General features: G+C 44.1%; 2 protein-coding genes across 3 annotated transcripts in view; both read left to right on the forward strand.

The window, feature by feature from the left end:
* cacna1fb (calcium channel, voltage-dependent, L type, alpha 1F subunit) overlaps nt 1-11,345 on the forward strand; it is a 39,901-nt gene extending 28,556 nt beyond the window's left edge. For both annotated transcript variants that reach the window (XM_086034224.1, XM_086034232.1), the window contains 22 exons: nt 872-1,073; nt 1,183-1,341; nt 1,444-1,554; nt 1,632-1,715; nt 1,814-1,942; nt 2,928-2,993; nt 3,110-3,201; nt 3,300-3,459; nt 3,925-4,052; nt 4,137-4,233; nt 4,321-4,423; nt 4,497-4,598; nt 4,734-4,864; nt 4,938-5,084; nt 5,154-5,410; nt 5,876-5,983; nt 6,047-6,165; nt 6,849-6,961; nt 7,046-7,265; nt 7,356-7,409; nt 8,687-8,787; nt 9,413-11,345. In XM_086034224.1, coding sequence (XP_085890350.1) covers nt 872-1,073; nt 1,183-1,341; nt 1,444-1,554; nt 1,632-1,715; nt 1,814-1,942; nt 2,928-2,993; nt 3,110-3,201; nt 3,300-3,459; nt 3,925-4,052; nt 4,137-4,233; nt 4,321-4,423; nt 4,497-4,598; nt 4,734-4,864; nt 4,938-5,084; nt 5,154-5,410; nt 5,876-5,983; nt 6,047-6,165; nt 6,849-6,961; nt 7,046-7,265; nt 7,356-7,409; nt 8,687-8,787; nt 9,413-9,676 — 2,947 coding nt within the window. In that variant the 3' untranslated portion in view covers nt 9,677-11,345. The remainder of the gene's footprint in view (nt 1-871; nt 1,074-1,182; nt 1,342-1,443; nt 1,555-1,631; nt 1,716-1,813; nt 1,943-2,927; nt 2,994-3,109; nt 3,202-3,299; nt 3,460-3,924; nt 4,053-4,136; nt 4,234-4,320; nt 4,424-4,496; nt 4,599-4,733; nt 4,865-4,937; nt 5,085-5,153; nt 5,411-5,875; nt 5,984-6,046; nt 6,166-6,848; nt 6,962-7,045; nt 7,266-7,355; nt 7,410-8,686; nt 8,788-9,412) is intronic.
* A 2,656-nt stretch (nt 11,346-14,001) lies between these two features.
* On the forward strand, nt 14,002-25,073 carry LOC147153668 (synaptophysin-like). Its single transcript, XM_086034258.1, has 8 exons — nt 14,002-14,118; nt 17,452-17,517; nt 17,614-17,738; nt 19,131-19,329; nt 20,113-20,304; nt 21,448-21,657; nt 22,800-22,859; nt 23,064-25,073. The coding sequence occupies exons 1-7, from the start codon at nt 14,101-14,103 to the stop codon at nt 22,842-22,844; spliced, it is 855 nt and encodes a 284-aa protein (XP_085890384.1). The 5' UTR covers nt 14,002-14,100; the 3' UTR covers nt 22,845-22,859; nt 23,064-25,073.
* The last annotated feature ends 876 nt before the right edge of the window (nt 25,074-25,949 follow it).

The raw sequence follows: 25,949 nt of genomic DNA on the forward strand, positions 1-25,949 counted from the left end.
CAGCTCCAGAGTTTCCTGAACGCAACATACTCAAAGCTGCTCTGCCATTGGCTAGCCTAGCATCTTCCTGGCATCCCATTGGCTAAGAGGGACCTCTACCGTATGTCTCTCTGTGTGTGGATAGACAGGTAGATAGATAGATATGTGATAGAGGTGTCTATGCAGCGTCCTCGTCATACGCCCCTCGGGCCATGAGGTGTTCCGATAGTTTGACGTGAATTAGAAACGAGGAAAAGAAAAAAAATCGTTTTTTTTTGTCCATACAAACAAAGCAAGAGATAATAGAAAAGTATGAAAAAGGGATGCGTTTGTTTGATCTCACCAAAGAATGTTACCGTAATGTATCGACAGTCGTTATTAAATCAGTTGTTTACAAAACGCCAGGCAAAAACCACTTCTGAGAGAGAACATGAACCAAAGAGGGCAAAAACCGATGAGGACAGCAATTAAAAGCTAAACGACCATCATTTTAATTCTTTACTCTAATCTTTGTTTTTTACATTATGCACAAATCTCATTTATTGCGCAATAATCTAATTGTAACATGTATTTGTTACATGTTTTCATGCATTTTTATGCTTTATAAAACATTCATGTCTCAATATTGGGGGGCTTGGAACGGATTCGGGCATTTTCATGGAAAACGCGTCTCTACTTACAAAATGTTCAACTTAAGAAATTTCATCCAGAACCAATTAATTTCGTAAGTAGAGGTACCACTGTATGCGCGTGTCTTAGCGTTGTTGTGCACGTGATAGTGTTGCCTGTGTTCGTATTCGTGTTAGTTAGCTAGCGCGCGTGCTTTTAGCGCATGTGTGCAGTAGCGTTTTCTCTTGATGGCTCATCGAAGCTCCTCCGCCCACCCCCTCAGCCTGCTATACAAGGCTATCGACGCCAACGGGGAGAACTCGGGTCCCATCTACAACTACCGTGTGGAAATTTCCATCTTCTTCATCGTCTACATCATCATCATCGCCTTCTTCATGATGAACATCTTCGTGGGTTTCGTCATCATCACGTTCAGGGAGCAGGGCGAGCAGGAGTATAAAAACTGCGAACTCGACAAGAACCAGGTGACCCCCGCAGACCGTCCCCCTACGCGACCCCCACAATTGGCTTACTGACACACTTTTTCTGCGCGCGTGCTCGAGTCCTCCGTTAATGCCGCATTCGCTCCCACAGCGTCAGTGTGTCGAGTACGCTCTGAAAGCTCAGCCGCTGAAGCTCTACATCCCCAAGAACCCAGTCCAGTACAAGTTCTGGTCCATCATCAACTCCACGGCCTTCGAGTACGTCATGTTTGTGCTCATCCTGCTCAACACCGTCACGCTCGCCGTCCAGGTAAACACCTGTGGGTGGAGCTAGGGGAAAGTAGGGCCAAAGGGTGAGGGCACCCGTGGGCGGGGCTGCGTGTGACGAGGGGGCGGGGTTTGTCGTGTGTAGCACTACGAGCAGTCCAAGACCTTCAGCCACATCATGGACATCCTCAACATGGTCTTCACTGGACTCTTCACTGTGGAGATGCTGCTCAAGCTGTTGGCCCTCAGACTCAGGGTGAGGTGGATTTTCATGGCAGGTCTTTCCACGGTAACGGCACTCACGTGTGTGTGTGCGTGCGCGCGCGTGTTCAGCATTACTTTGTGGACGCATGGAATTCCTTCGACGCTCTCATCGTGGTTGGCAGCGTGGTGGACATCGTAGTGACGGAGTTCAGCGTACGTAAACAAACGGCAAAAACAAGTACAGTGTGTGTTTGTAGAGTTACTTGACTCTCACTCACCTGTGTGTGTGTGTGCGCGTGTGCGTGCATCAGAGCGGAGAGGACAGCTCTCGAGTGTCCATCACCTTCTTCCGCCTCTTCCGAGTGATGCGATTGGTCAAGCTGCTAAGCAAAGGGGAGGGCATCCGTACCTTGCTGTGGACCTTCATCAAGTCGCTGCAGGTCTGGTTGTTATTAGAACACTAGTGCTACTTAACTCATATTAAGTTAAACTGGTTATTACTACGTTATTACGCAGTAACCAGTAAACTACTTTTTAAACACTTTTTTTATGACTTATTACTATGTTATCCCCCCCTGTAGTTAGGACTTCTTTTTATTTTAACCCAATTCACCACTACTGTGTTGAACAGATTATTACTTTGTTGTTACACTAGTAGATTTGACGTCTTTACACAATTCATCATTATTTACTGTAACATGCAATGACTGTTATTTCACCTGTAGATGCGACTTTTTAAACAGCAGTCATATTACTCATGACTATAATACCATCTTACTACTTTTTGAACCCAAGTCACCCAGGTTATTATTAAATTACACTAGTTCAGGGGACTTTTTTACTCAAGTCACAACTACATGATTACATGGTGTAATATAATACTAGTATACCTATCAATACGATTTTGTTACCAAAGTCACCACTACTTGGTCAAACTGGTTATTACACCAATGGAAGCTACTTTTTAAATGAGTTGTTACACAGCTTATTTCTTTATTACTATGTTATTACCCTAGTCACCACTACTTTGCTAAATAGGTTAGCCTATTAGCTTTCTGTCAAGCCAGTAGATGCTAATTTGTAAACACAAGTCGCCACAAGGTGCTCCGTGGCTTAACACTATATTATTAGATGTTATGTTATTAGATGTTTAGTTCATTTTTTTTGAAACCCAAATCACCACTATTTAGTTAACAGGCTACTACCAGAGCTGGGCATTTGACTAAACATTCCGTTTATCGCCTTCTACAGCAAGGGTGCCCATCTGCCGTCCATTTATCCGCCATTTTGTCCGGCCGCACCAAATGGCGAAAATAGACGATGACATAGAGGAAAAAATGGGCTTATAGAAAAATAGGCCGATAGGCGGAGCGGTCGTCATTTAGGCGGAATGGAAGTTCAGTAACTGCTCTCATGTCTTCTCAGGCGCTGCCCTACGTCGCCTTGCTCATCGCCATGATCTTCTTCATATACGCCGTCATCGGCATGCAGGTGAGAGTGCGCCGAGGACATCGCTAACAAGTCAAGTCTAGCCATTTTTGCGTCATCTTTGAGTTTTACCACCCTGCTTAATGGAGGAGATAAAGTATGTGATGTGTCTCCACCAGACCTTTGGGAAGATTGCCATGCAGGATCACACACAGATCAACAGGAACAACAACTTCCAGACTTTTCCTCAGGCCGTCCTCCTGCTCTTCAGGTCGGGTGTTTATCATCACCTCTTATTCGGCGTCTTGACCGTATGTGGCTGTGTGTGTGTGTGTGGCTGTTAATGTTTGTGTGCGGGTGTGTGTACAGGTGTGCAACAGGTGAGGCGTGGCAGGAGATCATGCTGGCCAGTCTTCCCGGGAAACGCTGCGATCCCGAGTCCGACTACGAGGCGGGAGAAGAGTTCAGCTGCGGCAGCAACTTTGCCATCGTTTACTTCATCAGCTTCTTCATGTTGTGCGCCTTCCTGGTGCGTGCACACATGATACACACACGACACACACTGCACCACGACACGCCAAATTGCCACTACTTTGTTACACAGGTATACTATGTTATTACACATGTTAATATGATTTTGGGGGGGTGGTCACACAAGTTACTAATACACAAGTGTAATAACTATGTTGTTACTATGTCAATACAACAGCAGATATTCACTATTTTGTTATTACTATGTTACTACACTAGTAGATATGACTTCGTTTAAAATCAAGTCACCACTATTATACAAACACACACACACCCGCACTCACACACACACACCATTACTTCAAGTCACCACTACTTAGTTTGACAAGTTATTACTATGTTATTACACCAGTATTTACAACTTTCTACCACTGCTGTGATAAATGTATTACATCAGTAGATTACTTTATTACACATGTGTATAAATAGGTATACAGATGCATGTGTATGTTTGTATCCACAGATCATCAACTTGTTTGTGGCTGTCATCATGGACAACTTTGACTACCTAACCCGCGATTGGTCCATCCTGGGTCCACATCACCTGGACGAGTTCAAGAGGATCTGGTCAGAATACGATCCAGAGGCCAAGTATGACCACTAGGAGGTGTAAAAATGTATTCATGACAGTATCAAAGCAAAATTGTACCTTTTTTTGGTGTTGCCGTCTCTTAGGGGTCGCATTAAACATTTGGACGTTGTGGCTCTACTTCGGAGGATACAACCCCCGCTTGGCTTCGGTAAACTTTGTCCTCACAGAGTCGCCTGTAAGGTAATCGAAGCTAACACTTTGACGCGCTATAAGGTGGAACGTCTAAGGCTGACGACAAACCTCATTGTTGACGTTGCCGTTTGTTAGCGCCTGGTGGCGATGAACATGCCTCTCAACGCAGACGGCATGGTGACCTTCAACGCCACCCTCTTTGCGCTGGTCCGCACGGCACTGAAGATCAAGACCGAAGGTACAACCGCGGGAAACGAACGTTGCGCTCGACCCGGCTGCCGGGTGGTGAGCTCTCTTTGGGCTGTCGCTAGGCAACCCGGATCAGGAGAACGAGGAGCTCAGGGGGATCATTAAGAAGATCTGGAAGAGAATGAAACCAAAACTCCTGGATGAAGTCATTCCCCCGCATGAAGGTACAAAATGTTATTATTAGCGTTAGCGTTAGCACTAGTCTCGACATAGCTAGCTAGCATAATTGTCTGAGGTCAACTTTCTAAAAGTCAGAAAGTAACGGACCAGACTTTTCCCTTTGACGTTTCGTACTGCAGAGGAGGAAGTGACGGTTGGGAAGTTCTATGCCACCTTCCTGATCCAAGATTACTTCCGCAAGTTCCGTAAGAGGAAGGAGCGAGGGGGTCTGAGTGTGGAGACCGATGCCACCAACCCGTCAGCTGTGCAGGTCCGTCAAATCGCACGGTCTGGAATCATACGGTACATCAGGCGCTTATTGACGTGCGTGTGTGTGTTTGCAGCTGTGTAAAGCCGGTCTGAAGACTCTGCAGGATCTCGGTCCAGAGATGCGTCTGGCCCTCAATGAAGACCTGGAGGAGGACGAGGAGGAAGAAGAAGAAGAGGAGGAGGAGGAGGAGGAGGAGGAGGCCATGAGGGACGAGGAAGAGGTGGGTCTTCCCCTTTTACCGCTCACGCACTTTGCACATGACATATCGACTGTCTCCCTACGTCTGCAGATGGACGCAGTGGGACCACACAAAGACCGGCGAGGATCTGTTGTCCCCGTCATGGGTGACGGCGGCGTGGTGAATGGTGGCCTGATCCGTCGGGTCGGTTCTCTTGGCAAAATGTCCAACGGCGGCGATTACGACGCTCACGTCTCACGGAGGGACAATCTGAGGTCGTCCGTCAATCATCATCAGCGCCGGCCCTCCGTAGGGAATGCTCTTCTGGACCACGCCCACAAGAGGCCGTCACATTACAAACATGGAAGGTAAGAAATGACCAAGAGCTGGCAAAGCTACCGAAATGGGAGCAGTAGTTAAACTGCAAAGATGAAGATAAACTACAAATGTATAAGAAATAATGTTCAACCACAAACATGTATGCTGATGAATTAACCCTTTCATGCAAAGTGGACACTACAGACGACAGCTATTTAAAAGTTGCTTTCGCCGATATTAATTAAACTAAAAAAATACATTTATATTTTAAATAATAATATTAAATCACAATTAATGCGTGAAAGGGTTCCAAATATTTTTTTGAATTTCCATTAGTTAATAAAGGCGAAAGCAACTTTTCAATAGCCGTCCACTGCACTGTGCACGAAAGGGTTAAACGTGCAAACGAGGCTGTGGAAACAACACCATGGAAGTAACGGTAACCTACAAACATGGAGATTAACATTTAGCTAGGCCGTGAAATCTACTAATATGGAAGGTGCTTTGTTTGAAAGGAGGGACTTGAGGGACAGACACTGGAGGAATGGAGACGTGGACATGTCCAGAGAGTCGCGTTACTACACAAGAGAAGACGACGCAGGCAGCATTACTTCCACAGAAAGGTACACGCACACGCGCACACATGAACACACATGCACCTGTACTACGCGCGTGTGTGTTTCTAGATATTACCCTGATGATCGTCTGCACCATGATGGCCACGCCCCCTACAGCCACTATGGTAATGGCTACAGCGAGGGTAGGAGGACAACACGGAGACGCCTTCTTCCCGCCACGCCCACAGGTGAGAGGCAACCAATTATAAGAGCCGGGCCTTCCGTCCCGGGGGCGGAACGGTCCGGCCCTCCGTCCCGGACGGACGCCCATTTTTGGGACGGGGACGGACTAAGCAAGGGCCGAGGTGGATTTTAGCCCGGCCCACTAATCGTCCCTCATGCGTGTGACGTGGTCGCAAGGCGGCAAAAGTTCATCTCAACCTACTCGGCGAAATAAGCAAACTAGTTACCCAACTGCGTGTACTTAACTTGCATTTGGAACGTCCCGGCGGCACTGCGCACGTTCGGTCGCACAGGGTCTGCTGAATAAAGCAGTCACATTACAACTCTCGACTCGTTCACTTCGTCTCCTTACACACATGCGTGTGGAGGCAAGCGGTTCGTCAAACTGTTAACCCAGAAGTGGGTGCCTATAAGGTAGTAAATTAGCCAACTGGTGAGCTTTAACCTCTGCCGTTAGCATCCCTCCCGTGGCATCACGCACGGATACTTTATTTTGATTTTGACGGGAGGACGGGACCACTTTAAAAGGACGAGGACGGACGGGGTCGCAGGACGGTCGTTTTTACAAATAAAGGACAGAGGGACGGAGGACGGACCGGTAAAAAAAAAGGCTCAAGTGCTCAGCTCTGCCAATTATAACATCTGTGTGACGTCATCAAAGATGGCTGACAGTGGATTTGACCGCCAGGTCGAAAGCCGTCGTTCAACATTCAGTGTCTGAGACGTCAGGGCAGCAGCGACGACTTGCCCATGCCGGGAACGTACCACCCTAATTCTCCTCCGCGCCGCACCCGCACTCAGGTACATAAACACGCACACGCATACGCGCACACACACACACACACACGCACACCCAAAGTTAACACTATCTCCTTTTTCCTGCAGACATACAGCAGTTACGACTGTCCTCCGTCGTCCGGTCGCCCCACCGCGGCGTCCTCCACATCCTGGGCCAATCCGTGTCCTCGCCGCGGTCGCCTGTTGTATGCTCCTCTCATCCTGGTGGAGGAGGAGGGCAGCCCGTCATGGGGGCGGGCAGTAGAAGGAGTACTAGCAGGGGAAACCCGAGGAGGCCGGGTGGACAAGCTGGCAGCGGCCGAAAGAGGTGAGTTGCATTCCGTCGGCCCAGTGCCGGCCGACGAACCGCGAGTCGCCGATCGCTCATCATGCTGTATGTTTGCGTTTTCACCTGTAGGTGTTAGCGTGACGGGAGCGCTGCCGAGTCCCGCCTGGTATGGCGGCACGGGAGGTGAGCCAAAATGAAAAGATCCTGTCGTGTGTCATATGCAGAGCTGGGCGTTTTACAAAAAAAAATGGAGCGTGCTTTATTCGTCGTTATCCGTCTGCAGCGTGGGTACCCTTTCGTCATTGGCCTTTTTTTCAGGGGGGAAAAAAAAAATAGTACCCGCCTATAGTCCACTTCCGTGAGCGATTCTGACTGCAAACTTCAATATTGCACCCCCGACCCATCCCTCACTCAAATCTGTCCCCCAAGCAACAATAACTCACTATTGTTTCTCGCCGCGGCCATGGAAGCCTCGCCGCAAAAAATAGACTGAAGACAGACTTCAGGCGTAAAACGGATTAAATACATGGGCTTCCGACTATGCTTACCGAATTTTGCGGACTATAAGGCGCGACTTTTTTCCTAGATTTTGAGCCATGCGGCTTATTCTGTGGATTTTTCTTCCACCGCTCTAACGGGAATGACAGTACAATTCAATTCAATACATTTCCCATTAACTGGATGTGACTGCAGGTGGAGGGGTTCAACAGGCGAGGGCGCCATAGACTAGATTATTGCTTTAGATTCTGTAATGCTTTGATTTTATGTTTTCCTAGAGGTCCCTGAAGTGCACATGAATGCGTTTGGCTGATGTTACGTCTGTTCTGTTGTTTCGATGTGAAATGCTATTGTTGATTTAGCGCGTCGTGTGTTCAATTGGCTGACTTTATTAACGTAAAACAGGACAGGTGCATACGTAGAATGTAGTAGAACAATAGATGGTGCAGTCTGGTGGACATCAGCCGACAAACTGGAGCGGCAGTCGGCAGTGAAATGAAGATAAGTACTGTTTATTTTCTCTTGGTTCTCTTCTGTTTTAATCAGCAACGTTGCTGCAGTGTTAAACGGCACTGTTAGGAAAGAATCTGCTCAGGTACATGTACATTTACAGTTTATAATCGTTCTGTGAATGCAGTAAATATAAAAGTTTTCAACATAGATTGGTGCGACTTATATAAAGGTGCGGCTTATTTAAGTTTTTTTTAATTTTTTTTTTTTTTAATATATTCTTAGAAAAGCAAATAAATAAAAATAGAGTGGGTGCAGCTTATATAACGGTGCGGCTTATAGCCCAGAAAAGACGGTAGTCTATTTTTAAATTTTTCCCGTAATTCATCAGCCGTCAGCAAAACGGGCGCCCGTTACAGGCGGATAGACAGACCGGTCCGTCACATAGACGGAATGCCCAGCTCTGTACTATATAGCCAATCAGCATTTGACCTGTCACTTATGTTCCGCAGCCCCGCCTCCTTACAGAGCGTACACTACCCTCAGAGTTCCTTCTCAGCTCGGCGCCCCGTTTGGAGAGAAAAGAGGCTCGGCCGACAGCCTGGTGGAGGCGGTGAGACCAAAGGACATCAGACATGACTAATTGATAAAGGCCTATCAGACGCTAATTGAAAGAAGTCGATCAGGCATGACAAATTGAAAGAAGTCGATCAGGCATAATGAAGTCATCAGACATGATGAATCGTAAGAGAACCATCAAACATGACTCCTTTGAAAAAATTACTCAGGCATGCATAAGCAGAGGAAGCTCCACAGACATGGCGATGAAAATAAGTAAATTAGCCGAAAAAGTTGATCAGGCATGACTAAACGAAGGAAGTCCGTGAGACATGACTAATCAGAAGTTGTACAGGCATAATGAAGTCATACAAGTTGATAAGGCGTGATGAATCGTACGAAACCCATCAAACACGACACTTGAAAAATGTTATTCAAGCATTGATAATCAGAGGAGGTTGCACAGACATAGAAATCAAAATAAGTGGATTAGCCATTACTAATCGAAAAAAAATGAGCAGACATGACTAACACACCGGTATAGAAGTGGACCACACCTTACTACAGGGGTCTTCAATCCTGTCCAGATAGGACAGCCGCCATTCGGGAACAGGATTGAAGACCCGTGCCTTACTAGTTGCTGGGGTGTCAAAAGTGCTGATGAATTTTTCTCTCGGCAGGTTCTCATCTCTGAAGGTCTCGGACTTTATGCGCGTGACCCCAAATTTGTGGCGTTTGCAAAGCGGGAGATTGCCGACGCATGTCACATGACCGTGGACGAGATGGAATCGGCCGCTAGTGATCTGCTGGGGTCCGCGAGCCATGACTTCCTCAACACCGCTGGCGGAGATGCCGCTGCGCTCTACAGCGACGAGGAGCCCATCAGGACGGGCCGAGAGGAGGAAGAGCTGGCCGACGAGATGAGCTGCGTGACGTCATTTTGATGGACGGATGCTCACAGCCAATCAGAGACCAGGGACGTGGCCGGTCGGCAAAGCGCCGCAGGAAGTAAAACGTCAATAAAGAAAGTAGCAGAGGAAGGGAGGTGGCCTGAATGCGCATGTGCGTGGCTTGAAGCCGCATAGCACGCTTGACCGCCGACGACGAACCTCCGGATGTTTACAAACAACAACTGCAAAAGCAAAACTTACAGTTGGGTGTTGGGTGCTATCTTTAGCATTGTCCAGACAGCTGCATAGCATGCTAGCTGTACAGATAAAAAAAACAAAAAACATTGACTTATTTCTCCTACTTTTGATCATTTGGACATTTTAAAGGTTCCCAACAAGCACAACGCTGTTGTTATTATTTAGTTTGACGTAACTTAGCACAAACACTATTGTCTGTCTTGGACGTCATGATGCCGTCAGATGCGTATTAGCCTTAGCACAAGCTCAGTGCTAACTGCTAAGAGGCTACCAACTGGATTTCTAGCTGACTTTCAGTGTCCAAGCATCAAGTGAGCTGCCATGTTGTGTAAAAGGACAACGGTTTGAACAATGACTTCTGACAGTGTGCCGTTAGCTATCAGCTAGTTCATGGTAAAGAATTCACTTATCGAGTACATACAAACAATAGAAACCTTTTACTTTTTCACGCACTCCTTGTTGCTATCGATAGCTGCTTCTTGACTAATCAGAGACATGACTAATTGAAATTAGCTTGTCAGTCAGGATTAATCAAAAACAAGTTGGTCAATCATGAATAATAGAAATATGTCAATTGGGAATGACTAATTGAAAAATAAATTATCCAGACTAATTTAAACATGATTCATTTAAATAAGTTGATCAGACATGATTAATCAAAGGAAGTCCATCAGACATGACTAATTGAAAAGAGGTATTCAAGACATGACGATTGAGAGGAAGTTGTACAGACATGACTAATTGAAATAAATCGACCGCGCATGAGTAATGGGAAAATAATTTAATCAACATGATTAATGGAGGGAAGTCCATCAGACATGACAAATTGAAACATTTTATTCTGACTTGGCTAATCAAAATAAATTGATCAGGCATGAGGAATATAAAAACAAGTTAATCGGGCAGGACTAATTAGATGAAATCCATCAGACTTGACTAAATGTATGTGTGTGTGTGTGTGTGGGGGGGGGTTATTCAGACATGACTAACCAGTGGGAGTTGATCAGACTTGAGTAATCCAAGATTCAAGGCTAATAGTAAAAGGTGTGCTAACTGGATTCACTATGATAGTACAAGCCAACAAGAGAATCTTTTTGTACTTTTTCTAGCTAGCTATACTGCGTCCGACGGATGAGCTACTTCTCGTCAGCATGTAGCCACATGTGAAAGCTATTGCCGCCTGTCTGGTGTCCCCGCGAGCATACTCTTGCGGGTTCATGAATTTTATATCGTTTTTGCATCTACTGAAAGGTGGATTTATACGTTTGATCTTATTTTTGTTGTCAATATGTTGTTTTTTTGTATTGATGCTGACCATCAGCAGCTCTCGTGTCTTCTCGTCTTCTTCCTGACCGTCGACCGAAGGGCTCACTCACGGATTCCCTCCAAATTTCAATCACGTGACCAAGTCAACCGTGAGTACCTCAAATAAAAAAAAATTAAACCAAACGTGTGTTCGATCACTCAAGACTTCATTACGCACACACAGTGGTGAATATGTTGGAGGACAGCTGGGTGATTGATTGATTAACAATTCATTTGAGTATATTTGTCGGGACAATTAAAAAATATATATTTTTAAAAGTGCACTAAACAATTGTAATGACAGCAGAGGAGCTGTTTACAAAACCACAGTCAGCAACTTTCACGAGTCCCCCCCAACCCCCCTTACCTTTTTCAAACAAGCAAGCCTACATTTTAATTCTGGCTATGAAATAGATAACTTGAGGGAATCATTGTCACATTGTTTTGCATATGACAAGAATAGTGCATATAGAACATTGTCACTGTGTCTACATACATTTTTGGACAAAAGACACTTTCCCAAGAGGAAGCACTTATTTCATGTTGACTGTTAAGAAAAAAATAATCTTAATCAGTTTCCATTATCTCTGCGGAACTTTGTTCATGTTATTGCTGAGGAAGTTTTAAAGCTTGTTTAGGTATCAGGATAAATAAAGCAAATCTCAGAAGGATACAAAAAAAAAACATGACTTACTTTAATCAACGTCAGAATATCGCCCAGCCCTGTCATAGCATTATGCTACCATGCTAGCATAAACGTTTTACCAAGAGCAAGGAGCTAACTGCCCCCTGCTGTCCATATGCGGTAAGTGTTGCAAACATGTGGACCATGACCTGCCTTCCCAGCATGCATTGGGAGGTTCCCAAGTCAGATTGTAAAGGTCACATGATGTCACACTTGTCAAATAAAATCGCTTCAGTGTATTGTACTTTTTCTTTGCTTATTAAATGTGTGTGCTTTTGTATGTAATGCCAACACACGCCAAAAGGAATAATGATAACCCAAGAACAGGAACCTGAATTTATTGTGCGCACATATGGATGTTGTGTAACAAAGTACACACAATAATCATGTTACGTTTTATCAGAGCTGGGCATTTTACTAAAAATGTGTAGTCTGCTTATCGCATACCGCCTACAGCCGGGGTACCCTTCCGCTGTCCGTCTATCCGCCTTTTTGTCTGGCCGGAAAAAATAGTAATCGCCTGTAGGCCGGTCCGCCTGTGATTTTAAACGGGCTTCTGTTAGCATTTCCGACTACCAACTTCGACAAACTACCACTCGCGCACTCCCCCAAATGCCCCTGGGTCAGCAAGAATGGCGGCACGGGTTGTTGTTTTGGCAATTTTGCTGCTTAAAATTAAATTAAAACTTCAATAAAATAGTAGTGAAGTAAAAACTCGGGCCCGGTCTTCCAGTCGATGGGGGCTATGGACCCATTATTTGGACTATTTGCGGCTCCTGCATGATATACGGCGCATGCGCAGAAGTACGGCAGCTACACTAGGACAAAATAGGTAGGTAAACAGCCACGGGTAAACGGTGACTTTAAAACATCGATTAAATTACACATATACAAATGATAAACGTTTGTCATAATTCCATATTTACATTTGAACAGACTTTTTTTTGGCACAGGTACAGAAATTCCACCGAATGTCGTCAGTTTCCCACTATTTTGGTCAAATCTGCAATGAATTGTGGGTAAAATGCTTCGGTTTAGGGGCCATGGATGCTGGCTCAGCTGAAGTGCGAAGGGCGCAAAGAGGGGGGGCTGACCTGTTTTCTGAATCTGAGCCGTGATTGGTTGTTGTGAGCAGTTGTGATGTTATTTTCAGTCGACAGAAGACAAAATGGCCGCCAGCAGGCCCACTAGTTGAAGTTTGTGGAATATAAATTAAGTAGCAAAATTGCACTCGTTTTTTAGCAATCTCTGGGGCCGGCCATTTTGTCTTGTGTTGACTGAAAATGACATCACAACTGCTCACAACGACCAATCACGGCTGACCTGTTTTCTGAATCACAAGACAAAATGGCCGCCCCCAGAGATGATTGCTAAAAACGAGTGGATTAACACTTATTCCACAAACGCAATATTTATCAGAATGCCCTGTTTCAACTCGGGCTTGCATGGAACATATTCTTGAAAAAAGAAAAAAATATGTTTGGGTTGACCTCCGCTTTTAACAAATGAATGATAAGCCTTTCTGGTGTCCGCATTTTCAGGGTCCTCATTTACCGAACATAACACTAGGAACGTTTTTTTTCACTCAGAATTTCTAAATACATATTACAAGAAGAGTACATTTTACCAGTTTATTATTTAAAAAAAAAAGAAGCTATTCAAGGGGAGGTAGTCGTTGGCCAAGACACTTCACCACCACCAGTGCCACTCACACTGCTGTACAGAATGTTTGGTGGCGATCAGAGGGGCGTAGGCGCATACTGGCAAGCAGCCACGCTTCTGTCAGCCCGCCCCATGCATACAGGGCCGCTGTGGCTTTACAACTTAATTTACCACCACCACAGCGTGAATGTGTGAGTGCAGGAATATTACATACATTGTGGAAGTGTCCAGAAAAGCGCTATATAGAACCAATGTATTATTATTGTTAAATACCGTGTGTGTGTATATATATATAAATGTATATACATTTAATCTTATATATATCAACCTGTTTTTCCTCAAAACAAAAAGCATAAAATAAACTGTCTATTTTGCCTAAAATGCTGGCGCCTTATAAAATTCTGAAATGGTGCATATATTTTTTTCACGTATAAAATATCAACATAAAATAAGAAGAGCACACAGGAAAATACGTCAGCCCATCCTTCCCTTGCCCCCACCGCCCCTCCCTTGCAACGTCCTCCCCCTCCTGGTCCATCTGGTGTGACGTTCTTCCACATTCAACATCATGGACGTCGTCAATCAGGTAAAAAAAACAACACAATTTTTACCCCACTACTCGGTCCCGGAGAGAAAAAAAAAAATGCTAGATTTTTTTGGGCCACGTTTGCACGCTCGCGCTCCACATCCACCCGCGCGTTTTTGCGCGTGCATGACCAAGCCTGATGCGCGTGTCCACGAAGACGAGCGTTTATTTAAACGTGAACGGCGCACATTATGATGTAGACGAGCGATTATTTTGGAGGTGCGTGCGCGTGCGCGTCTACGTGCACGACAGATGACGTAACGTTATCCGGTCCTTCGTGTATGTATGCATGATGAAATGTGGAAAATGGCAGTGGGGGAAGCAGAGGAAGCTGGTGATGCTGATGATGAAGCATCCCCCTCCTGTTTGTTTTGTGTCACGTGACGTTCATCTCGTGATGATGTCACAATGTCGTGTCCTCAAGTTAACACAAGTAGAAGGGTGGCCGCTAGGGGGTGGCTGTGAGGGGCAAAAAAAAAAATGATCGCGAGTCTGTTAGTGGATGACTGTCAGCTCCTAATAATATGAACATTATATTATCATCTAAATAAATGAATTACTGATATAGCTCACCCTTGATCAAATGTGAGGCATCGTGTGTTTTCCAAATATCTTAATGAATAACAGGCAATAATTTGACTCCCGTGCCAAAAGTCTATAACTGCCTTTAGATTCCAATAAATGTCCGCAAAGCACAACTTTTTTTCAATTGAAACTATTGAACTAACTCTCATATCCTTTGCATCATGTGTACTCATGTTCAGTGTTATATAGCTCAAGTGCCCGCTAAGTGGCACCTGTGCAGGAGATTAGAAAAGTGAAAAGTGGAAGGTAAATGGGTAGAAGAAGAGTGATGTTGGGTGGGCTGGAGTAAAGCATTCAAGTGAGATGGCCATGTCCAAATTCACAGGCTGGATCCTCCGAAGGCCGCATTTTCGACGCATGACGTCACTTCCGTCGCAACTCCACTTCAGTTGGTGTTCAAATTCACATTAAGCCTGTCCAAATTTTTATTTAGTTTATGCGGTCCGCGAACCTACTGTGAGCATAAAGTAGGCGTTTAACGTAAGTGGTGAGTGGTGCGGGCCCGAGGAAGTCGCTCGGTTTAAATGGCCGACGCAGAGTTAAGAAAAAGCTCAACAGCGCACGGCTCGTGTCAGACACACACCGGACACTGACGGAAATGTGGGATCAAATATTCTCCCCCGCACATCCCGCTAACTTCAATTTTCAGGAGCCCAGCTAGATCATGGCCGCAGTGGAAAAGACGGTTTCGAGATTTTGAGACAGGCGTTCGCACTGAATGGAAGACATGCAGATTTCCATATGAACTCCCTCAGTCAAGTTCAATAGCAGAAAGCGACAACACGGAGAGCCGCTCGATAACTTTATGACGTGAAGTGCATACACTGGCTGGACACTGCAAATTCGGTCATTGCAGGAGGAAATGATAAGAGGCGACATAGTAGTTGGCTTAAGAGACTCCAAACTGTCAGAGAGGCTTCAGTTAGACCCGAGCCTGACGCTGGCAAAAACAATTATTCCGGTCAGGTGGCAAGAAGAAGTGAGAAAACAACAACAACTGATATGAGGGGCACATCCAGAGATTAAAGGTGCTAATTTGGGTGCCGTATATTCAAATAAAGGAAGAATGCAGCTAGGACAGGTGTAACTGTTAAAAACTAACTGTTAAATCAAACTCCGCAGATAAGATGTTTCATGCAGGAAAATGTAAGAGACGTGGTAAAACTCCACAAACCTCATGGAAGTAGAGCCCAGCCAGAGAAAGGGAGCGTTGCAAGTGTAAAAAGAAGAACATCTTGCGGCACTTTACTCGACTCGGGGGCTTCTTTTACAACCGTTCCAGCTCGACTGTACTCCAGCGTGCGTGACGGTGCTGTATATTGATGGAACCGCCCAGAAAAATCAAAGGTCCTCACGCTCAATGAAAAATGAAAGTTTTCTGCTAAAAGAGTGAAATTCCTCGGACATCACATACGTGCAAAAGAAACCGAGGCGGATCCGGACAAAATCGGCACTATAAAAAAAAAAACGTCTGAACCTTACAATGTCGAACAAGTCCATCGCTTTATGGCGGGGTGTCCAATCTTTTTGCAAAGAGGGCCAGATTTGGTGGGGTGAAAATGCTGGGGGCCGACCATTTAGCCGGACTTTTTTTTTTTTTTACATGGAACACCCAATAAATCCAAGTGCCATTTTAGCAAACCAGTCTTCTCTTTTTGACAATTTTTATTTAAATTCAAGATTCCTAAACACGTCTTTTGGTCCATTTGAAACGTGACACACTGTCAAATAAATGTTCACTGAACCTTTGGATTTAATAGATTTCAAACAGGGAAATAAGTACAAGCATTCACCAATGCAAATTACATTGTGCATTTCAGTGGGAAAATAGTCAAATTTCCACCTTTTCTTAAATTGTCGGCCCTCGTTGTCAACTTTTTTTATTCATTGTCGCCCTTTTAGAAACGGTCCGGAAAGGGTCACACAGTATTATGGAGTTGGACAGAATGCTGCTGCTGCCCTCTTGCGTTTAAATGTGAAATTGCATTTCGAGTGTATTTAATAGACTTGTCTGGGCTACGTTATTAATTCTATGACAGAGGGTGTGGGCCGAATAAAATGTGACCGCGGGCCAGCTTGGCCAAACAACAGCACAGACCAAGGACCTGCTTCAACACCGAGGTCTTACAATGTGCAAACACACCGAGTGAGCTTGAGTTCCCTGAGACAGGACTGCCTTGCTCTTGTGAGACCGTGACTGGCAAAGACAAAAAGACTCAACAGTGACCAAGTCGGGAAGAGTTTCCCGGCCTCCGGATAAACAAAACCCGTGACAAGAAAACATATGCGTGCGCTTACAAAAGTTACAAAAAAGAAAACAAAAGTGATATTCTACAGGGGAAGAATAATACTCGTACCGTTTTGAATATCTTGTGAAGACTGTAGCGATTGTTTTCAAATGTCTTGGTTTCGTGCAGTCAAATATTCTAAGTGAAGAAAAGGGTTTGTCATCTAAGACGGGGGGGGGGGGGGGGGCGTACAAATGTTCAGTGTAATGACGCAAGTGCCCACAGAGTGGCGCCTAAGCATTCGCGTGAGAGTCACACCAAGGTCTCCTGTGTCTTTTATAAATACAACACATACAACACCATGGTGCCACAAATGGCTGCAAAGCACTGCTTTTGTCCAAACGAAGCTCCTTAACTCACTTCAACATAGTTCTTGAACACCAAGACGTCGTAAAATGGCACCAATCTAATACTTTGAGCAAGTTTTCAGGGAGTAACAAAGGATTGATGTCTCCCCCAGCTGGTGGCCCAGGGTCAGTTCAGGGTGCTGAAGGTTCCTCTGGGCTTTATCAAGATCCTACAGTGGGTCAGTTAACACACACACACACACACACGCACGCACGCACACGCCCACGCACACATTTGCCGTATGAGATGTAACAATTGAGGATTGATTCTCCAGTTCTTCTCCATCTTGGCCTTCTCCACATGCGGAAGCTACTCAGGAATGCTGAGCATGTCCGTGAAGTGCAAGAACCACACAGACAGCGACCTGAGCATCGAGGTGGAGTTCGAATATCCTTTCAGGTCAGGAAATGGACCTTGAGTCCATGCGAAGCTATGCTAGTACTGGTTTTAAAGGGGGAGTCAAACATTTGATTTCCAATTATATGTTGTGCGCCGCTAAAGATGCAAAGCATTCTGATCAATATCGTGTTTCTGGAAAATGAATTAAGTAGCAAAATCGTCGCCTGAAAATCTAGACTCATCGCTGTACCTGCTGGTCATCGTCTCATCAAGCGCATTTCTGAGGGGTTGCAAACAGACAGTGAAATGAATCAACCAGCGAAGAGTGGACGTGACGTTGAAAAAAAAAAAAAAAGGCTTATTTTGAAATAAATGCTTCCAGTGCCGTCAGCTCCTGTTTCTAGTTATTTAAAACCGATTTGATGCTGAATGATGTTAACAAATTAATGTCTCTCCTGCGTGTCATTTTGAATGCGGATGATGGACTTCCGCCCTGAAGAGTGACGTTGGGCACGAAGAATACGTCACAGCAGATAAACAGATTTCATTGCACGCCTCGTTTGCAGGCTTTCCAGATCCACTTTCTTAGTGGGTGTGGCTTTTGCCAAACTACCAAAATACACCGTTTTTTATCCATCACAGGGGATGGCCACTTTGCCATTTGCTGTCGACTGAAAATTGATTTCACAGTGCTTAAGGGCTCAGATAACGACCAATCGCATCTCACCTGTTTCGTAGGTTTGGTCATGTGACGTTCGCAAGCTGAGACCTGAGGGACTGTGATGTCATTTTTAGTGGACAGCAACTGGCAAAATGGCCAACCCCTGCGATGGATAAAACGGGTAGATTTTGCTGCTTAATTCATTTTCCGCAAACACAACATTAATCAGAAAACACCATGTTTGGACTAGTGGGGCCGCATAGAAGATATTACTGTAAAGAAAATGTTTAACCTGACTTCCACTTTAACCTTGATGCCAAGACTAGTTATGGTCATATTAATGATACATTACTGATCATGTTAGCGCTAACATTGTTAACACTAGTGATAACTTAAATGCTAATATTAGTGCTAACGTTAATGCTGACACCGGTGATAATGTTAATGTTAAAATTAGCGCCAAAATTAATGCCGCCGATCTGGTCAAAAAACACCATCATAATAGAGTCAAACAGCTTCAGCCGAGGGTAGGGTTGCCAACCGTCCCTTGAAAAACACAGTTGGTTGACGGCAGTACTAACGGAAGCGTGTTTAAAATGATAGACAAACCGACCGATAGGCGATTACTATTTGATCCGGCTTGACAAAACAGCGGAAAGATGGACGGCCGGAGGGTACCCAAGCTGCAGACGATAAACGGACCAGCAAGTTTTTGTAAAATGACCTCCGACAAATACTAGTGATAACATGACTGCATTTTGAATGTTATGGTGTGTGTGTGTGTGTGTCAGATTGCATCACGTGTACTTTGATGCCCCCACCTGTAAGGATGGCAACACGGAGCGTCTCTTCCTGGTAGGCGACTACTCCTCCTCGGCGGAATTCTTTGTCACCATTGGCGTCTTCGCCTTCTTGTACGCCACGGCAGCACTCAGCGTCTACGTCTTCCTCTTTGACAAGTACAAGGAGAACAACAAGGGCCCGCTGGTGGTGAGTGTGTATTCATGTTACTGATTGTAGGCCACAGAAAACCTTTATGCTAATATTCGTCCCAACAGTGTGCTAACACTCATGATATTTTTAATGCTAATATTAATGGTAATGTTAATGCTAACACTAGTGATAACTAGGGCAAGGACGATATACTTTTGTCGCAATCCGATATGGATCCCGATACTTGGGTTGCGATCTGATACGTATTGCGATGCTTAAATATTTAAAAAATATCTATTAATTAAAAAAAACTGAGGCACGGCTTTCCAAAGTTTTAACGTAAGTGCCATTTGACATTTATTCAAGTGTCACGATTGAAAAGTCCATGAACTGTTCCAGTAACTGTTCCTGATACACAGGAGTGCAATAAATAAAACTAGATTCACAAAGCTCAACTTTAAGGACCTCAAATGTTCCAAAAGTATGTTATAAAACATGCAAAACATAACATAAGGTATCGAAAGCATTGATACTTCATCAATGTATCGATACTTGGTATCGGCATAAAAAGTATCACGATACATCGCGATACGATATTTTTTCCCCAGCCCTGGTGATAACGATAATGATTACGGCTAACATTAATGGTAATATAAAGGCTAGTGTTATTGCTAATATTAGTGCTAATACACGGGACTCAGTTGCAGTCGTCCAGATGAGAAGTGAATGTGGCATGGATGAAGATCTTGGCTGGTCTGGTTTTGCACGTGAAAGTAGGCGATTTGACGTGATATGACTGACGTGTGCTTGTACGTGTTTGTTTTTCGTGCTGCCATGCAGGACCTTGGCGTGTCCGCCGTGTTCGCCTTCATGTGGCTGGTGAGCTCAGCGGCATGGGCCAAGGGTTTGTCTGATGTCAAGACGGCCACAGACCCAGACCAGGTCATCACTTTGATTACCGCCTGCGACGCTGAAGAGAATCGATGCCGTGAAGTCCACGACCCCGTCATGTCTGGACTCAACACGTCTGTGGTGAGCAATCACTGCTAACAGCTGTTAATGACAGCTAATGACGGCTAACAGCCACTAATGACAGCTCACAACTGGCAACAACAATAGTTACCTCTAATGACTGCTAACAACTGCTAATGACCACTAGTGACCTCTAACAACCACTAACGTCAGCTAATAACCTTTGATGACTGCTAAAGACTGCTAGACACCAACAACAATGGCTAATGACAGCTAACAACAGCTAATGGCCATCAATGACAGTGAACGACGACTCACAATTACACACTGCTAACAATACTGCTAAACAGCACTAGTTAACAACTGCTAATGGCCACTAGTGACCTCTGACAACCACTAATTACATTTATTAACCATTAATGACACTAAAGCCTACTAGCAACTGCATATGGCTGCTAAAAGGCTGATTGTGACTACTAACAACCGCAAACGATAACTAGTGACTGCTAACACCAGTTAATGACAGCTAAAGGCTGCTAGCAACTGCTACCGACCGCTAACATTTTGATAGTGACCACTATCAACTCCTAATAGCTGCTTCCAATGATTAGTGACTGCTAGCAACTTCTAATTCCACCTAACGACAAGTAGCGACTGCCAATGACCACTGAGAGGCCGATAGGTCAACGACCGCTAACAACCAGTAACAACCCCTAGAGCAGGGGTCACCAAGTCCGGTCCTCAAGGGCACCTATCCTGCATGTTTTCCATCTCCATCTCCACACCTGTTTCAAATGATCTGTATCGTTATCAGGCTTCTAAAAAGCTTGCTGATGAGCTGATCATTTCAATCAGGTGTGTGGCAGAGGGGAGAGATGGAAAACATGCAGGATAGGTGCCCTTGAGGACCGGACGTGGTGACCCCTGTCCTAGAGTAACAATTGCTAACTCTAGCGAACAACCTCTAAGGACTGCTAAGGGTGGCAGGTGGTCATTAACGACAGCTCACAACTGCCAACGATTGCTAAAAACCACAAGTTATTGCCAGTTACCGATAACATCTACTAACAACAGCCAGTGACCTATAACAACTGCTGATGCTGACTAACTACCACCAGCGAGCGCTAACAGCAGCTAACAAGCGCTAGCGACAGCACTTACAACAAGTAACTGTTCATTACCTCCACCCTTGTCTGTGTGCAGGCATTCGGCTTCATCAATGTGGTCCTGTGGGTGGGAAACTTGTGGTTTGTCTTCAAGGAGACAGGCATCATTGCCCCCTTCATGAGAGCTCCACCCGCTCCGGAGAAACCTCCCACCGGCACCACCGCGCCCAGCGCCTATGAGCAGGATCCCTACGCAAGCAACCAGGGGGGCTACCAGCCTGATTACAACCAGCAGGGTTACAATCAGGTGAGCTGCATATCAGTTGCAACAACCTTCTCTAGAACATGTAGACCCATAGAAACTCTAGAACCTTGTAGATTGCCACATTCATAACCTTGGGAGTGGGCTATGGAACCTCCGTGATCATCATTAGAACCTTCTTAAGAACATTTGACATGTAGAGCCTCCAGAACCTACTTAATAGCCACAATCACAACCTTGTAGCTAGGGCTGTTCGATTTTGCCTAATAAGAAAATCCCGATTATTTTCTCTCAAACACGATTTTATGATTACAATTACTATTTCTTTGTAAAATTTAAAAAAATGAAAAATGAAGTATTTTGAATGTCTTTTATTTAAACTTAATTTTCTTACTTTTAACTCAAAATGCCAGTCAATTTAACTTAATACACACCGAACAATCCATTGGGATTAACAGCATTTTACTTACACAATAGATTTCAGATCTGTTCTTAATTGAACCAATAATGAAAGAAGAAAGTGCATATACCATCTGAAACGAAATCATCAACATGAGAGAAGGTAGACAGTCAAGTCTGTAAACCAAACAGTCTGTCAGCAAGTCATTTTGCCAACCAGCTAGTGACTAGCCTTTCACCTTTCTCCCTGGTCTTACTTAAACATAAATCACTGATTAGTGCAAAACGGCCCTCCAATAAAATATGGATGCATAGTCCGGCTGCACCAGAGGTCCGTTGCAGAGGAGAAAAAAAGGGACGCCTTTCAGACGTTGAGTTAATTGCTTACGAGTTGTATTGTACATGCGGGGCACACACTACACTACAGATCTATTTTTGCCCGATTTATTAACCAAACGCCCACTTGCTAGAGCAAATAGCAGAATCGCCGGTAGCCATGGATGTTGTTGTTGTAGTTTTTACGGACTGCGCGCTCGTGGGAGGAAGCGGAAATGCAGAGGAAACTACGGTGGCGTAGATACATTTGAACGTTTTTAACATCGTTTTATCCAGAAAATTGGGTTTCGGTTCAAAATCGCTTAATCGAGCAGCCCTACTTGTAGCGGACTATTCGGACCTCTTTGAGCAGCTCTATGATCTTCTGTATAACATCCAGATAAAGTAGAACATACTTTCTGAATAATTGGGTGTAGCTCCAGTCTGTTGATGTTCGGTGGTGCTGTTTACAGGACGCAGAACAGGGTGCACCCACCTCTTTCTCCAATCAGATGTGAGCCAACGAGCAGTTGGTGAGTTACATGGGAAGTTACATGTAATTGTGATCAAACTCCGAATTGAGCAATATTTTAACGTTGTGATTTGATGCAAATTATTCTTGTGAGTCAAAGTTTCGCTGTACGGATGAATAATAAAGGTGGACTCAGTAGTCAGTCATTGCACGAGCGAACCTACTTTCGCAATGATCACAACTTTTTTGTGTTTTCCCGTCACAGGAAGCATCGGAAACGAATGCCTGCCTGCAGCCATCCTGCAATTTAACACTCACAGAATGTTTGTGAGGGGGTAATCTGGAGCTTTGATGTTCAATATAATCAATTTGACATACTGTAAAAAAAAAAAAAAAACAGAGGTCAAAGCTGACACTTGAACAAACTAACAAAGGTCAACAATCCATTGAAAAGAAATTATTTTGGTTGTGATGACTGTTTGTCAGATAAATAGATAAATCAAATAATCAATCAATAAATAAATAAATAAATATTCACGTATATTGCAAGAAAGTTTGTAAACCCTTGGAATAATTTAGATTTCTGCATAAATTTGTCATATTATCTCCGACAATCTTTATCTTTAAGTCACAACAATGGACAAACTACAAATGAGACGGACTATGCTGCTTCAGAATAGTTAAGTAAAATATAATGTTGTTTTTTACAGTGTAAGGGTAGGTTCAACCAACACTTCCAATCTCATGACCTTCATTCGACTATAGTTGGCTGACTCTTGACTCAGATTGCTTGTTTAATGTTATGACTTAGAGATGGAGAGCTGATCACATTTCATGACCAATTTATGCAGGAATCCCGGTCATTCCAAAGTGTTCAAATATTTTAGCATGCAACTGTATATACTGTACAGTGTTCCTCCGCTACTGAAAATCTACGCATATTTGTTACCCACTCAAAAAGTAAAATTACTTAAAAAAAAAAAAAATTTAAAGGCAAGGATATGGTCTGACTAAATCAAGCACCTCCCCATACTTCAACATACTTTCTTACCACCCAGATGCCACAATATGGTTCCAAAATAATTTTAAATCAGACATGGCTTTGGTCTGTGCACAAAATGTGTTCCAACAAATAATGGAAGATAGGTATTTAAAGAAAGGGCAAATTTGCAAATGCTAGTAAAGTGAATACGCAAGGGTTCACTGTATATGCACATACTGTATATATTTATCAGATATGGGCACTTTACCCTTTTTTCCGGTCCGTCCTCCATCCGCGACCTGGGTACCCTTCCGTCCTTGTTTCTCCATCCTTATTCATAAAAATAATCATCCTCCGACCCGTCCGTCCTCGTCCTTTTAAAGCGCTTCCGTCCTTACATTCCGTCAGTCAAGAAACCCAAAATGGGCTGGATGGACGGATAGAGCGTTCCCTCCCTGATACGGAATGACAATCTCTGATGTTTATGTTAGCTATACCTAAATATCATATATATGTATATGTTGATCTGCAGTGATTACCCCTCATATACACAAAAGTGGTTTCAAACCGAAAAACAATCAAGCATCTTAAGTCAAGTCAGAAACCAAAATACGGCTTTGTTGTAGTTTTTAGTGACTCACCAGAAATGACAACAAAAACATTGTTAGGAAGCTATCTTAAGTGGCTAGCTTAGCTTCTTGGCTGCTAACCAGTTAGCCTCACTAATGTCCTAAAAAAAAACAACACAAAACAAAAAAAACCTACTTTTCCCAAAGTGAATCAATCCATCAATGTTGTGACGGACGTTTCTGTTGACATGTGTCCCTTCGGCCAATCGGTAACCATCTTTGTGGATGTTTGTGTTGTACAGTAACTGATGGTGTGTTTGTGAGCGCGTCTGTGTGTGTGTATGTGTACGTGTGGGTGTGCCTATGTGTTACTTGTCTAAGTTGTCTCTATCCTTTACACTTTCCTTTGTTCCTCTTCCTGTTGCTCTCTACTTGTGTCTCCTGATTGAGATGACCATAGACATAGATGCTCCAGTGAGTTGGTTTGCCCGTTGTGGTGATATGTCTTTGCGTCTGCCATATTGGATGTGGCCATTAGTCCACTTTGCCACATTCAATATGGTGGCAAAATAGATGCACAATTCAACGCTCAGTACGGCGTGTGTCTATACATGTCTTTGATGACTCAATAAAGACGATGGCAATGGTGATGATGTACATGTTGCTATGCTGCTCCCTCTGCTGTGTTTATCTGCTGGAATGACTTAATAAACAACTAAACAAAGCAATTGTGTGGCGTGGTTGTGAGCAAAAACACAAAATGTTTGTTTTATGATGTTGCCAAGGCAACTACAAATAACTCACCTAAGTCACCAACCAACACATGGCCATAACGTCAAGGTCCTAGTCCTGAGAGGAGATTCTAGTCCCGAGAGTACATTGTATAAGTACATTGGCCAAAAAAAGACTCTTGTTCTAAGATTGAAGTTCTGAGAGGAGGCTCGAGTTCTGAGAGAAGGCCTTACAGACCATTCTAGCCCCGAGAGAAGGTACTTGTATCAAGGGAAGGTTGTAGTCCCAAGACAGTTGCATACCTGTCAACCCAGGACTGTGCTGAATCTTACAAAAGTTGTAATTTGCCCGTACATTTCTGTATATAATCTTACACAGTATCTATTTTTAATCTTACACAGTATGTGTCACTCAGCGGGAGAGGTGGGGGAAACGGAACGGATATTTTTATATAGAATCTTACACAGTGTTTATCGCTCTATTTCACTTGCTCGTGAAAGTCGACCGAAGTTTGCAGTCGGAATCGCTAACGGACCGGAGCCGAAATGGGCAAGACGAGATCGGTCTAACAAAAAATGAGTTTTCCCGTACAAAAATTGTTATACACAATTTAAATTATCAAAAAACGTGAAAAATACGGGGAAAACATACAACTTGACAGGTATGCAGTTTTTGTCCTGAGAGAAGATTCTAATACCAAGAAAAGGTGCAAGTCTTGAGCGAATGTACTCATGCCCAGTATTGTAGTCTATTATCTCCTCTCATCCTTATAAGGCGCTATTCTGGATAGAAGGTATTAATCTTGAAAGAAGGTACTCGTGCCCAGGGAAGGTTCTTATCCTGAAGGAAGGTTCAAGTCTTGCGAAAT

The sequence above is a fragment of the Filicampus tigris genome, chromosome 1, assembly GCF_054856515.1.
Source record: "Filicampus tigris isolate MCC_2025a chromosome 1, RoL_Ftig_1.0, whole genome shotgun sequence".
Classification (NCBI taxonomy): Eukaryota; Metazoa; Chordata; class Actinopteri; order Syngnathiformes; family Syngnathidae; genus Filicampus; species Filicampus tigris.